Genomic DNA, 15,934 nt, shown 5'->3' on the forward strand with positions numbered 1-15,934 from the left:
GAACCATAAACACAGCCACTGCTGTCACTTCAACATTTCAAGAAAAGGATCAATTTGTCAACAGTGTAATAACCACAATTCTTGAGCACAACACATACACAACAGAATCCATTATTTATACTATGACGCACAATGAGAATGAAATCCATGAAAACTTCAAGAAAAAAAATGGTTATGCCATTTGCTTTGCATGTCTTGCACATTTCAAATGTCTTTATCTAATGACATTTTTTCTCATAGAAAGTAGCAGTAAAATGAAAGTAGTAAAATATATGTAAGTCTATAACCCTTTTTATAGAAACGGAATGATTAATACAATATAAGACTTTCTCTGTATTCCCTGTACTACCTCGGATCCAGATTTATCATTTTCACCTTGAAGTTGCAGACATAAAAAACATACTAAGATCCAAAAAGCCAATATAAAAAGTCCTTTTAGACTTATACCTGCAACTCGCAATATGTTTTCTGTCTAGATCAAGTCAACAAGCATGTGCCCTGAACACCAGCAGCACTGGCAGCAAATGCGAGCGTGAATTAACATGGGCAGAATCCACCGAGAAAGCGTGAAATTACCGGTGCTCACTTGGCAAATTCGGTATAATGCACCGTACTACAGCACTCATTCCACCAGTATAACAACTTTAGTCTTTTCATACTTGTCAAGAGATATGCTGCTTTCATTCACCTTTTCATTCCAGTCAGTTCTTGTCTACAATATATTAGGTAATATTTAGCTCTTTAAGTATTGACACTGACCATAAAACTCAATATTTCCTACAGATGTTTCAAATTAAAAGCTCACCAGGAACAGGAAGCATTATGCCCTATTAGCTCTCTGTAAGGCTTTTAATTGTCCTTCTTCCTTCTTCTGCAGACACAACACATTAACTGTGTTTACAGATAGCACCTGGAAAAAGTTCAGAAGGAATTTCGGATCCTTCTTTCTCCCAGAACTGCTTCATAAGAGCCATATTTATAACCTGCTGGGTGCGAATGGCTCTAAGAGGTTATGATGCGTTTCTGTTCGATTTAGATCTGGACTCTGACTGGGTCACTTCAATACCAAATATCCTTTGATTAAAATAATTCACTAAAATACTTAGTTCTTAGATTTTCTAAGCTTTAACTGATCTTCCACTGGTGGACAGTCACCCTCACACTATCCCGTAACTTATTTTGATAAAGCATTTCGCCTCAGTGATTCTTTTACAAGTTTACATAATGGCATGCAGTGCTGTTTTTACACTGTAGAGAGTTCTGCATATATTTTTTTATAAATAATTCAACCTTGGCTTATAGTCAAGAAAAGTTGTCACTGAAAAGTTCTGATATTTGGTAATATATTTTTGGAGCACAAAAATATAACTCATCTGCTGATGAGTAATGTAAATTCCAGCTTTTCTACCTTGAATCTAAATACCTTTTGTTGATTTCATTTGAATGACTATTTCTTACCTGAATGACAACATTGAATAATGTATTTAGTATGGACTTTGTTTGTCTCCTCTATGACCAGTGCTTCTCATACATAATTCTGCAGGATTCTCTTACTTTTTCTACCACTCTATATGCACGCCTGGTACGATTTTTTGAGGTATGTGTGTACCCATGTGTTTGTTCATGCTGCGCGTGTGTAAGGAAACTGCCTCTAGGCGGCACTCTATTATAGCTATGTCACTCTCTCACTTTACCTCTGTGTCTCTTCTCTCACATAAACACACATACACACATGTGGTCTTACACACAACCCTATCAACAGTCACGGAGAATTCCTTCTTTCTCGCACCAGCTCTTAGTTACCATGGAAACCAATAAAAGAGCGGTTTGAGATGGGAGGTGTTTGTATGTGTCTAAGAGTGTGTGCGTGCGCGTGTGTGTGTGTGTGTGTTTGTGTGAGAGAGAGAGAGAGAGAGAGAGAGAGAGAGAGAGATAGAGAGAGAGAGAGAAGGCAAGAAGGGGCAAGAGAGCAAGAGAGAAATTGTGAGAGAAACATACAGAGCAAATCAGACACAGACAGAAGAGGTAGGAGGAAAGTAAAATAAGAAAGACAGAAGATGAAAAAATCTTGAAGAGAGATACAGGGGAGAGTGAGAAGTAGTTACAGAGAAAAAAAGCAAAGGAAAGGAGTAGAAGGGAGATGAGTGAGGGGGATGAAAGGGAGAAAAAAGGAGACGGAGGGAGTGTAAGTGGAGATGTATTATTTAAAGAGGTCTCACCCTGTCTAATGAGTTTGGTCTAAAAGCCCCAGGAGCTGCCCAAAGATAGAGAGACAGACACAGAGACAGAGCAACTTCCCTAACTATGCGGTGAGAAAATTCAATGTGCAATCAGAGCTGAGGGAGCAAAGGCGAAAGACTGCAGAGTGGGATTTAGTCAAATCGTTCTGCTTTGACTATATGAATTGTTTATAATGTAGGTAATGACAATCTCAGGAGATCTAACCATTTATTGGGATCACTGAAAGGGCAGGAATTAAACTGACTTGCATTTAGGAAACTCTCATCCAGAGAGCAGGCCCGGTATTACTGAAATAGTGTTAACAATAATAAAGTTAAAAAGTAAAAGAAAACATATACACATGTATATGTGTATATGTGTACATGTTGCACACTTTGTGTGTGTGCTTGTGTGTGTGTGTATAAGTAACTTAGTTACCAGATAGACTATTTTATTTTATTTTTTATTTTATTGATTAAATTATGGTCTTACTGTATAGTAAAACATTATCCTGTGTAACAATACCTGGGCAAAAGGTTGGGTTGGTCTGCTAAATCTGCTAAGTGGCAGTATTACCTTGAAATAAAGTCGATGAAGGAGAGGATGAAATAAAATGACTTGATAACCTCTTATTCTTGCTCTTTTTTTTTTTTTTTGCTTTTCTCAAATACCTGCTATGACTACAATCATCCCATACTTATTCTCTCACACCCCTGAATGCCCGTGACTGTCTCCCAGACATTATTAAACAGAGCTTTCACAGGAGACTTTTCGAAGTAGGAATATGTGCTTTTTGTCTATGTGCACATAACCATTTTTAATTCTTACCTCCTTGCTCTGTGGCTTATCTGAATTTTTACCCACATGGCATTAGTCAGATATGCCTCTCTCACATACACAAACCCATATACACCATGAATGGCACTCTGGCAGGTGTCGTTTCATTGCTTCTCTGAGCTGTCAATCACACAGACAGCTCAGTCCCCAATCCCTGACTGCTTTGATAACACTAACACACACACACACACACACACACACACACACACACACACACACACACACACACACACACACAAAGACTACAACTACACTTAAATCCAGATCTGGGAATGGGAAGTGGGGGATTGGGGTTTTTTGAATGTGGTTGGTCTTGTAAATAAATAATGAAGCAATATAATCAGCTGCCTCTCCAGTGTCGCTTGTCCCAAGGACAGACTTTCATTCCACCGTCTTTAACAAGGTTTCAGACTGCAAGCCTTATTCTGTTCTGTTTACAAACTAGTTCCCTTCCCCTTAAGCTCAGAAGATCTTCAGAGTACAATAAGTCCTAAAATCACAAGCTGCAATCCAATCCAAGACAGTGGTGTTAAAGTCCAGTCCTCCACAGAACAAAAGCTTCTCTGGAGAGGCAGTTAAAATATGTTAGCTAGTTGGCACTGAATAAACTTTTAATTTAAGGGGGGGGGGGGGGGGGGGGGTATTGTCCAATCCTTATAAAAAAAACAATACAAAACAATGGAGTGAGTTGCCAAATATATATGGTGGAGTTGTCCAAATAAAGTCTATGATTTTGAAAGACTGGACCTATCATTCCTCAGAAAGGAGGCTCGATGGCTGAAGCGAGATATACAACCTACAGTGTTGCCACCAGATAGTGTATAACAATGACCAAGATTCATATGAAATTTAGATAATAAATAGAGAGAGAGAGTGGAAAAGCAAGGTCCCAATTTGGAATCAAACAGAGAACACAGTATGCAGTTTAACCTCTGAGTTGCCAGATTTCTAATAAATATTCACTGTAACAATAATATTATGGTACAGCAATACGCACAAGGTTGTATTTCCTGATGCGTCACTCCTACCTTTACATGATGGCAGTGCCTTGTTCCACACTGGCTTTCCATCTGGACCCATGACACAGGTGATGGTATCTTCACCTGCTATTGTGTAGCCATGGTGACAGCTGTAGGAGACCTGAGATCCCAATTTATAGTCGTACCCTGTCCGACTGGCATTCATAACATTACCGGGATCAAAACAGGCTTCCCTTGGTTTTTCTGTTGAGAGGGAAAGTGTCTGTATGAGTAGAGCAGCCTAATAGTTTTTATTACAAAATAAAATTTGTATTTACTTTCTTAGATTTTTTTTGCAAACTTATAACAGTACAACAACCTGCGGTACAGAAAAGGCAGTGTAACAATGAAAATTATGATACTGTTAGGAAATACATTAATCAATTTTCTATTAGAATGTAAATAAAGTTTCAGAGCTGTACATTTCTACAATATGCATAAATCTTTATAGTCCAGCATTTCGAATTACAATATGTACTCCCATATAAAAGGGCAAATAACCACCAACAAAACAAAACAAAAAGAGCAAACAAGAAGAAGAATGAGATGGCGATAAAGTAGTAAGAGACAAATAGTGGTCAAACAGTGTCTTGGATCTTTATGACTTGGAGCTGGACCAGCTTGTTTGCTTTTCTGTGATCGGCCAATAAGAATGAGATATTATGCCTGAGAAAAGAAATGGGCAGGAAGACAGAGAAGGGTGGAGGGCAAGATAGAAGTGAAACAGAGAGATGATTAAGGCTGGATTTTAATTAGAAAGATGGCAGATGAAAGGTAGTGAATAATGACAGAAGTACAGAAGTGTAAGGTAGTGTGATGAGACCAACAACAGAATAGGTGATGGTCTTTTTAAAAAACTAGACATAAATAGGATAAAGGAATCAACTAAGTGCTGTATTGACTATAAGCGTTAAATCATCCCTAGTCAAGCCAAACCAGGATAAGTCACAATCACTTGACGTAAACAACTCATCGGCTGGCAAGGAGCACCGTTTTCGGCTGATAAACAAAAACAAAAAATAAAACAAACCACAAAAATGTCTCCTGTATGAAGGGATTAATAAGAATAGGCAGATTAAATTTGATCCAGTCTGCACACTAAACAATCCTGCATCGACTTTTTAATCAGTAAACCCGATGCAAGCACATTATTGTTTTTACATTCACCGTTTTGCATTTCAATGTGCAGAAACAGTCATAAAATACATTTTATTTGCTAGAAACCTACATTGATTTGCCTTGTTCTTTTCAACCTCATTAGGCCTATACTGAGATGCTATTTTGAAAGTGAATGTTATTGATACGAGTTGTATTTACTATTTCTACTATTACACTCAAAACTATGCTCCTGCTGCTTGCACACTACGGTTACTAACACTATCCTGTATCCTGTATACCACTAACATGTATCACTTTTACTCAAATCAGTACTTCTACCTTCACCACAACATTTCTTCTATTGCTGATAATTAATGAAACTACTTAATACACCTGTATTAAGTAATGGGATAGTTTCAAACAGTTGTAATCACTAAAGAATTAATCATAAGCTGTTTAAATCTATTTAATGTAGCCAAATGTAAAGTATACCTGGACATGTCAAGCCAAAAGTTTTTTGGTTTAATTACCTCTATATTCGATGGCGAATCCAGACATGCCCAGCGAGGCATCCGATCTGAATGCAAGGAAGAGACTGTTATCACTGCTCTCTATCCGCTCTGGGGCCTGGTTGCCTTGGAGACTTGCTAGTAGAGGCCCATTAGAGTCTTCACCCTCATAGATGTGCAGGAAGTCGTAACTTGGCTCCATGTTAAAACTGGGTAAAAAAAAAAAAAAATCAAAAAAAATCTTAGACCTAAAAAATACTTATTGGTAAGTTTGTTGGTAGTTTTCAAAGTGTCCAAACAATTAACACAGAACTGTACGTTCAGTTAGGTATGTGTGCCGTTTAATTGCTGTCAGTTTGAGCTATCTCCATTGTAATCGTCAACTCATCTTCTTGCTTTCTTTTTGAGATGTTTGATGTTTTCTGGATATTTGTCACTCTGTTAAAACGAAGACAGAAATATTTGACCAAAAACATAAATAACTTAAGACATTTAGAAAAATAGGAAACTGTTGCAACAGCAGTCTTATTAGGTTGGTCATCCTGTTGTCGCACTTTGAAAGAGGACAACATGTACTGTAACATTTATAGTCGAAGCACGCGTGTAGAGTTGGATGTCTCAAGACCACTTTTAGGTGGTCTTGGTCTTGTCTTGGTCTCGACGGACTTTGGTCTTGGTCAATCACATGCAAGTATGTAGGATAATATCATTATGTGGAAAACAGAGAGGGTGAGAGACGCAACAGTCAAGTGGAGCGTGCGTCTGTCCTCTCAGTAAGCGAGTGAGACAGTAGACAGCGGTGAGGAGGGCTGTGCGAGTGCATTGCAAAAACACATAAATATGCCTGTGACCTGTAAACGATGCAGCATCTGGCTGCAGTTTAAAGACTTTTTTGTCTCCGTCTCAGTCTCTGTCTTGGTCTCGTCTCGGTCTGTCTTGGTCTCGATACCCTCTGGTCTTGGTATTGTCTTGGTCTTGGTTTAGGCGGTCTTGACTACAAGTCTACACGTATGTGTATAGTAGCTCGTTCTCTCACAGATGCATAGACTTTGAATCAGTTGGTTGGAAGTGTGCGTCTGTGTAAGAGTTTGTGTGTCCAGTCATAGCAAGGAAACATAAAGAGAAAGAGATGGAGAGAGACTGACTGTTTGACATTAAGTGCAGCGATATTGCAAAAGTAGCAGAAAAGTACTTTTCTGTTTGATTTTTCAGCACTATAGTGAACTATAGAAAGATCTTTAGATTTTTAAGTCTCACAAAACATATAAACTTTTGTTTTGTGAGACTTAAAAATTTGACTTGGTGAGCAAAAAGAAAAGAAAATCACGGATAAACTATTTGACATACAGTGGCTTGCAAAGGTATTTGGCCCCCTTGAACCTTTCCACATTTTGTCACATTACAGCCACAAACATGAATCAATCTTATTGGAATTCCACATGAAAGACCAATACAAAGTGGTCTACACGTGAGAAGTGGAACGAAAATCATTCAAAGTGGGGTGTGCGTAATTATTCAGCCCCCTTTGGTCTGAGTGCAGTCAGTTGCCCATAGACATTGCCTGATGAGTGCCAATGACTAAATAGACTGCACCTGTGTGTAATCTGATGTCAGTACAAATACAACTGCTCTGTGACGGCCTCAGATGTTGTCTAAGAGAATATTGGGAGCAACAACACCATGAAGTCCAAAGAACACACCAGACAGGTCAGGGATAAAGTTATTGAGAAATTTAAAGCAGGCTTAGGCTACAAAAAGATTTCCCAAGCCTTGAACATCCCACGGAGCACTGTTCAAGCGATCATTCAGAAATGGAAGGAGTATGGCACAACTGTAAACCTACCAAGACAAGGCCGTCCACCTAAACTCACAGGCCGAACAAGGAGAGAGCTGATCAGAAATGCAGCCAAGAGGCCCATGGTGACTCTGGACGAGCTGCAGAGATCTACAGCTCAGGTGGGGGAATCTGTCCGTAGGACAACTATTAGTCGTGCACTGCACAAAGTTGGCCTTTATGGAAGAGTGGCAAGAAGAAAGCCATTGTTAGCAGAAACCCATAAGAAGTCCCGTTTGCAGTTTGCCACAAGCCATGCGGGGGACACAGCAAACATGTGGAAGAAGGTGCTCTGGCCAGATGAGACCAAAATGGAACTTTTTGGCCAAAATGCAAAACGTTATGTGTGGTGGAAAACTAACAGTGCACATCACTCTAAACACACCACCCCCACTGTCAAATATGGTGGTGGCAACATCATGCTCTGGGGGTGCTTCTCTTCAGCAGGGACAGGGAAGCTGGTCAGAGTTGATGGGAAGACGGATGGAGCCAAATACAGGGCAATCTTGGAAGAAAACCTGCAAAAAAAAAAGAAAAGTCTGCAAAAGACTTGAGACTGGGGCGGAGGTTCACCTTCCAGCAGGACAACGACCCTAAACATAAAGCCAGGGCAACAATGGAGTGGTTTAAAACAAAACATATCCATGTGTTAGAATGGCCCAGTCAAAGTCCAGATCTAAATCCAATCGAGAATCTATGGCAAGATCTGAAAACTGCTGTTCACAAACGCTGTCCATCTAATCCGACTGAGCTGGAGCTGTTTTGCAAAGAAGAATGGGCAAGGATTTCAGTCTCTAGATGTGCAAAGCTGGTAGACACATACCCTAAAAGACTGGCAGCTGTAATTGCAGCAAAAGGTGGTTCTACAAAGTATTGACTCAGGGGGCTGAATAATTACGCACACCCCACTTTTCAGTTATTTGTTTGTAAAAAATGTTTGGAATCATGTATGATTTTCGTTCCACTTCTCACGTGTACACCACTTTGTATTGGTCTTTCACGTGGAATTACAATAAAATTGATTCATGTTTGTGGCTGTAATGTGAAAAAATGTGGAAAAGTTTAAGGGGGCCGAATACTTTTGCAAGGCACTGTATTTCCCTTACTTTTTTGAAGGCTAAAACAGGCGTCAAGTTTCCCACTGCAAAATTAGTTATTGAAAATACACATTAATAATGTAGTATGCAAAAATTACCAAAGTTAAAATGAGTGCAATGAATGTTTCAGTTTAAGGCCTGTTTTGTGTCTGGTATAAAATAAGATTAACTACACCCAAACCCCATTTGCACTGACGGAGCTTCAAATGGTCTTTACTAATACCTTTTGCATTAGTAATACAAGTGGGTCTAAATGCTAAAGAAACTAAGTGTGATAAAACTAAAATAAAAGATCACGCTGAAAAGAAATGGCACAACATTATTACCCTACAAACCACAACAGTAAAACTAGAGTATATTAAGATCTGGATGAAAAATCAGGGACAATGACATAAAATTGAGAGAGTAGACTGTTATGAAATGAATTACACATTTCAAAATATATTGTAATGACATGGAAATGAAATGAATACGGATGTGTTTTGTTTTAAAATGACTCCAAATAGCCTGTAAATTTAAAACATACATAAAATATCATTTTAGGTTATTTTACAAATGAAATAAGATGTCAGGCTGATACCTTTTAAAACAGCTACAAAAGAAAGGTCACTTGGATGTGGACGCTCAGATAATGACATCTCAAAACTAGGTTTGTCTTGACTGGAGAAACACATTGTGATTAAATGCAAAGGCTGATCAGGAAGTCATTACTAACTGGGTCATGTTGTAGTCTATTCAAGCTAAGCTTAGAAATAACAGCTAAATTTAAACAAATCATGAAAAATATGATACACAACATTCAGAAAACAACCAATATCAATACAGCTTAATTAGAAGTAAAATAAAACTGCCTCACTGTTACAACAGAAGGGAATTATCTCTCAAGCTTAAAAACATGAAGCAAAAATTGGGTCATTTTTTCTCCTTTGGCAATCTGGAGAAAGTCCGCTTTGCTTTTATCTCTTTTGCTACATTTGAAGCTCAAGTCTTCACTTTTGCTTTAGTTATAAGCTGCTAACCACTGTGACTTGTAAAATATTTACCACTGAGGCACAAGCAGAACTCAAAATGTAAATAAACACTGCCCTATTACCAAAAAACAAAACATTAAATGGTTGGAAATTCATTTTATTCACTCAGGAATTTCAAGGCAAGAATAGTATCTGTAATCTCACTGCATCACGTTTAGTGTGTTTGTCTGAAAAAGATCATTCTAATTTCTTTTTGCATGCAGTCACAGCACTTTTCAATCAATCAATCTATATATATATATATATATATATATATATTTGTATAGTGATGTATTCAATGTTGCACTGATTAGATCATTAGATACTGTTAATTTAGAATACCTTGTTCCTATGTGTAGGACATTATCAAAATGGTCACAGTGATGAAACTTAAAAGACTAAAAAGATTTAGGGTCAGATTTATTAACAATCACAGCTATGTGAAATTTGTGACCGAAAAGCATGCACGCAGGTAGGAATTATAGAAATGGCTAAGGTTCGACACGTGCAATTTATTGCAAATTGCACTGTATTTAACACGCAATAAAAGCATGTGTTATTATGATCGATAGTTGGCGCTAAAAGCCTCAATTTATTCGGAATGCCGGGGGAAAATGAGAGTCAGAATGAGCATGTAATTGGAAGCGTTGGATGCAAAAAGCTATGAACGCGGTGCCAAAATGTTGCATCTGTCTTGACATCTGTCTCTTTGCACAGTCTTCGCCCTGAAATTTTAACAGTTCTTGTTTTTTGGCTTTGTTAGCTAAACTGAGCTGAACTCAGTGTGACACACTGGAGTGAGGGAAGAGGAGAATCCCAATTCAAAAGGCCTACAAGTACGTATTGGCAGCCAAATTAGCTTTTATAGTGAATGATGGGCAGTGTTTCAGCCTTTTAGTCCAATTTCTCCACAAAGATTCTTCAAAGATAAAAAAAGTATCTGTAATTTTTTTCCTTTCAGCAGAGAAACACGCAGAACAGCTTTTTTGGACTTCTACCTTGTTGTCAGGTCTCTTAAACACCACATTCAAACATCTGTCAAAATGAAGCAATTACTGGGAATTAGATTCAGACATATCTAATGACGGGCTATGTGCACATTTATGCAAATGGAACATTAACAATTGCTTCATTGATATTTGTATGGGTCAGGATTTGGCAGTAAATAACTGTATTCTTCTGAAAATCATACATGTCAAAAGTTACAGATTTCAGTTTTAGCTTTATTTTGTGGATTAGCTTGTAATAGATTAGACAAGGTTATCAGCAGAGTTAACAATAATATGTAACAGAAGACTATATCACAAACATACTGATTCTCCACCAGCTGCCTCTTTTTAATTTGATGCCATTCTGCTTCCAGAAGGAAACATGTGCACAGTCCTAAACTTTAACTATTTTAGTTAACATGTTATTTATCCCTTCATTAGGGATGCTCTTGGTAGAATGCAGATTAGTCAAAAACGATCTGTACACATCTTTGTACACTGTTTTGAAAACGCATTAGATGACAATGGAAAAAATGCTAGATATCTAAACGGTTATGGACTAGGTAATATGTAAGAAATTAATAGATGCTGCATCATTTTGTGGAAATGGAAATGATCAACCATCAAAGTGCTTAATTCAAAGACACCCCAAAATCTGAGTGAAAAAACGACGTGGCAAGCTAGTCCATTTTGCAGAGATTTCATTGCAGTAACTCAAAATGGTACTCAGTAGTTTGTATGGGCCCCACTTGCGCTTGTATGCATGCCTAACACCAGGTCATGCTCCTAATGGGTCGACACATAGTATCCATGGGCTCTCCTGCCAGATCTGGACCAGGGCATCACTGAGTTTCTGGAAAACATGAGGTCCAGTAGAAAATGTGGGGCCCTCAGCCATCCTCATGATGTCTTTTCGGATTGTTTGGTCATAGAAATTCACACCAGTGGCCCGCTGGAGGTTATTTTGTAATTCTCTGATAGTGCTTATACTGTTTGTAGTTGGACAAAGAAACAGATACCGGTCCTACCGATGGGTTAAGGACCTTTTACAACCCCGTTCAGCTCTCATAGTGTAACTGCCTGTCTTCTGGAATTTCCTCCATGCTCTTGAGACTGTGCTTGGAGACAGCAAATCTTCCAGCAATGGCATGTACTGATGTGTTATCCTGGAGAAGTTGAACTACCTGTGCAACTTCTGTAGGGTCCAGTTATCGCCTCATGCTATCAGTAGTGACACTGGCCCTAGCCAGATGCAAACATTGTGGAAAAACTCTCATAAAAGATGAGGAGAGAAAAATAAAGTAAGTTTTGGGGGCTGTCCAATATCCTGAGGTTTAACTGACTTTTTGCTATACTCTGATTAAAAAGTGATCCCTAAATTTGAGCAGTGTATATATATTAGTTCCGAATTTCCACTCCCATTAGTGGATTTCTACCATTTTTTTTTTATCTGTTAATTTGGTCCCTTTGGTAAATCTGGGCCTTAGGCTGTTAAAAGGTTATGATTTCTAAAGAGATAATCTTACTACAAAAACAATGAATTTTACTGCAGAATGACTTTTTTTGACTCTGCGATGGCCACAGTTAGATGGAGTCGACACTAAAACATAAACTTCTATAAACATTCATTAAAATCTTTAAAATTAAAATGTTTAATGTTTTCTCACACAGTTGGACAAACACTTTAATTATTTATATCATCAGTGAAATCATCGGCCTGTCCTGATGTGTCTATCACAGTTGCAGTCTCTGATCTTTCCTGTTGCAACATCCTAATATAATCTGTTAATAATTTTTCTAGCAAAACAAGCTTAAATACTTACCAGAATGTGCCAATAAGACATGTCTTAGTGACTGTGAGAAATATCAACATTTTCAGGCACAATAGTTAGACACGATTCAACATGGCTTTGTTTCATGCAGAACACATTACATAATGTGACATTTATAAAACCTTAATTAACACGAAGTTATCAGAAACTGTCAAAGTTGCTTTGATTTCTATGTCAACACCTCTTAAACATTTCCCTTTAAGAAAATAGAGCAGGAACCACCCCTTTATCATAAGGGAAAACACATAAAATAATGTGTGTATGATTAATCTGCCTTAAAGTGGCAAAAACATAAATTTTCATCTACTGAGTCAGCTGCAATTGTTAGCTTAAGGTTCATAAACATACATGCTTGGGAAAAGGGAAGGTAAAAGGTTAGTCTTTCATTAATAGATACAATTAATAGGTAATCTACCTTTTGAAGATGAGGGCAATGACAAAGTCTGGGTTGACTCGGATTCTCCAGTCGCACTCTTTCCCAGGCGGGTAGGGCTGGGGGTAGTTGGGAGACAGAATTACCCCAGAAGGACCACTGACGTTACCTCCACATGTTGCTGAAGATGAGAGAGAACAGTGAGGGAGAAAAGAAAGGGAGAAACATTATTACATAGCATTGGGCTTGGGGTTATTTGGACTCAGAATAACCCTTGATTGACCTGTCATATAAAACCCACAGAAAGGCAGAGACAAAATGAGTTAGTTGGTAATGGCAAGTATAGCAGAGATTGGTGAGGACAGTGGGAAAAACCCCTAGTGGACAATATAACCTCCAAAGGTGGTTGCAGACAGCAGAAGAGAGAGAGAGAGAGAGAGAGAGAGAGAGAGAGAGAGAGAGAGAGAGAGAGAGAGAGAGAGAGAGAGAGAGAGTGCAAGATTTAGTTGCAGAGTGTAGGGCTGGGGGTAGTTAAGAGAGAAAATTGCCCCCAGCGATCTTTTATCCCACAAGAAGCCAGAGAGCAGGAAAAAGATATTGGCAAGAGAGACAGAAAGATGCATTCAAGCAGCAATTTGGTGATGTGAAGGAAGAGTTAGCAAAACAGAGATGTGTCTTGGGGCTGGCAGGTGGGTGTGAATGGATTATCAACAGTGAAATAGAAGTAAACAAAGGCATTAACACTTGCAAATCACTCACAAGCAGAAGCACACTAACACACTAAGTCCATTGTGCATAGTGGTGTATAGTATGTTTAATCTTGGGAGCTTTTGAACACAGAGGACTCGCTACCTGAAGTGAAAGTGCAGGACAGGAAAGCACCCTCTAAGGAAAGCGAAAATGGAGCGAGATATGAGCCCAACATTTTATCTACATTCATGCAAAACGTGAGGTCACTAGCAAAGAGTCAAAGGCAATATCAGGGACAAAGAATAATGTGTTTCACACGCATGGTTACAAGGCAATCTCTGGTCTGTGTAACTCTGCTGGAGGACTTCTATACACTGGTGGCTGATAAGAAAAGGCAACAGAAAAGGAGACCGTAGCATCTAACAGTAAGCCAGCTGTCTGTGGTGTCTTGGTGCAAGCTGGGTGGCTGACGACACAAGCAACCTGCTACTTCAGGAGTTTTCAGTGACTTGTGAAATCTGTCCATTCTGATCCTTGAATAATTTAAAATAATGTAGCTCAGGACCTTGAATGGTAATTTCTTTTGATTTCCACATCCATCTACTCTAACGTGACACACAATGTCACATGTGAGACAAAACTGAACTGGATGACGCAGTTTATCAACAAAATGAATGTGACACATTAAGGTCATGTAGTTTGGCACCTGAGCACTGTTAATTCAAAAAATATTGGCATGCAGCATTATAAATACGTAGGCTGTCTGGTGAGAAAAGCTGCTGTATTAGTGATTGTATTATTGAAAAGCTCAATGAATTTAATTAATTAAAACCATAAGGCAGGTTTCAGGGCTTTAGGACATGTTTGTCCTTTAGTGAAGAAGTCAAATGCTTAAGAAGACCGTAAAGAGGAATACAAAGACATAAAAGCATGACAGTGCAAACAAGCAAGTGCGCCGGACGTTCAACTGTTTAACATGGGAACTCAATCAACATTATTTCCATCATTCGACAGTGCTACAGATCAAACCTCAGGATAAACATACCAAGGGTATTCAGTGTCCAACCCAAATATAACCTTAGGTGGAGTCTACCATTGTGTAGTGTTCAAATGTACAAAACAAAACAACGAGCCACTACAAAAATGCTACTAGTGCCTTTATAACATCCATCCATCTTCTTCTGCTTTATCCGGGGCTGGGTCGCGGGGGCAGCAGCCTAAGCAGAGAAGCCCAGACCTCCCTCTCCCCAGCCACCTCCTCCAGCTTATCCGGGGGAACACCAAGGCGTTCCCAGGCCAGCCGAGAGATATAATCTCTAATCTAATCTAATCTAATCTAATCTAATCTAATCTAATCTAATAATCTAATTCATCGTATTCTATTTTTTTAGTGTGCTATATGATATATATAAGCCCCCAAACAAAGTGTAATGTATCAGGTGAATTAACTGAAGGTCCAGCTTGGCAGTAAGAGATCCACAAAGAGCTGTACACCTACCTACACATGTTGGAGGGTCAGGGTGCCAGTAGAATCTGTTATCCATTCGCACACATGTGATAGTATCTTTGCCCTGAAGCTGATACCCTGGGTCACACTGGAATGTCATACTGTCACCAGGTTCCTTACTGTCCCCGTATCGAGAACCATTGACAGGGATGCCGGGGTCATTGCAGGTCGTGGCTGTTGTGGCTGGAGAGTGCAGAAAACAAAGGCAGACAAATATTGACGTACTAGGAGCACAGAGAACAAAAGGAACTGAGACAGATGCACTCAAACGTAACATTACTGCCAGTGTCGTACTGTCAGCAGCAGAAGCAAAAACAATACACACACGCATAGCAGAGTGAGTCCAAATGGAGCTTATTATTATGTTATCATGCTGACAGTGACTAATATAATTACTCTACTTATCAGAAGTAGTGATATCAGGAGACACACGTGGTCACAGTGACCCCAACAAGTTAGTTAGGTAATTTTTGGCTCTGCCTTCAAGCTAAGCAGTGTGCTAAGTGGGGGATAACTAGATTTAGATGAACTTACATTGCCCGTTACAGCACAATCAGCCCTAAGGTGCTCCAAATACTTTAAGTATTACATATCAACAAATAACATTTCTATTTATTTACTTTTAAGATAGAACAGATAAATACGATTTAAGACTTGAAAAACAAAAACCTATCTATAACGACTTTAATTTTCAGAGTTCCTCTTAGTTTGGTGTTAAAATGGCACAAGCATACTTGAGCACACAATTCACTTTATGGGCTTTAAAAATTGCTTTATAAGAGTAACAGAACAGACTGAACAATGTAATTTTATATGTACAATTTTACATTAAAAATGTTATATACAACATTTCATAGGTATGGTCAACAGAAACAGAGCCAAATATAAAGGACCCTGACTCTGACATTTTATTTGGTAA

The 15,934-nt window shown here is 38.7% G+C and overlaps 1 protein-coding gene across 1 annotated transcript in view; it reads right to left on the minus strand.

Annotated features, from left to right (window-relative positions):
* csmd1b (CUB and Sushi multiple domains 1b) overlaps nucleotides 1-15,934 on the minus strand; it is a 437,934-nt gene that overhangs the window by 81,535 nt on the left and 340,465 nt on the right. The window contains 4 exon segments of the mRNA XM_085164942.1: nucleotides 4,086-4,280; nucleotides 5,705-5,892; nucleotides 12,861-12,999; nucleotides 15,007-15,198. Of these exon segments, the coding sequence (XP_085021068.1) occupies nucleotides 4,086-4,280; nucleotides 5,705-5,892; nucleotides 12,861-12,999; nucleotides 15,007-15,198 (714 nt within the window).

The sequence above is a fragment of the Neolamprologus multifasciatus genome, chromosome 1 (genome assembly GCF_963576455.1).
Source record: "Neolamprologus multifasciatus chromosome 1, fNeoMul1.2, whole genome shotgun sequence".
NCBI classification, from domain to species: Eukaryota; Metazoa; Chordata; class Actinopteri; order Cichliformes; family Cichlidae; genus Neolamprologus; species Neolamprologus multifasciatus.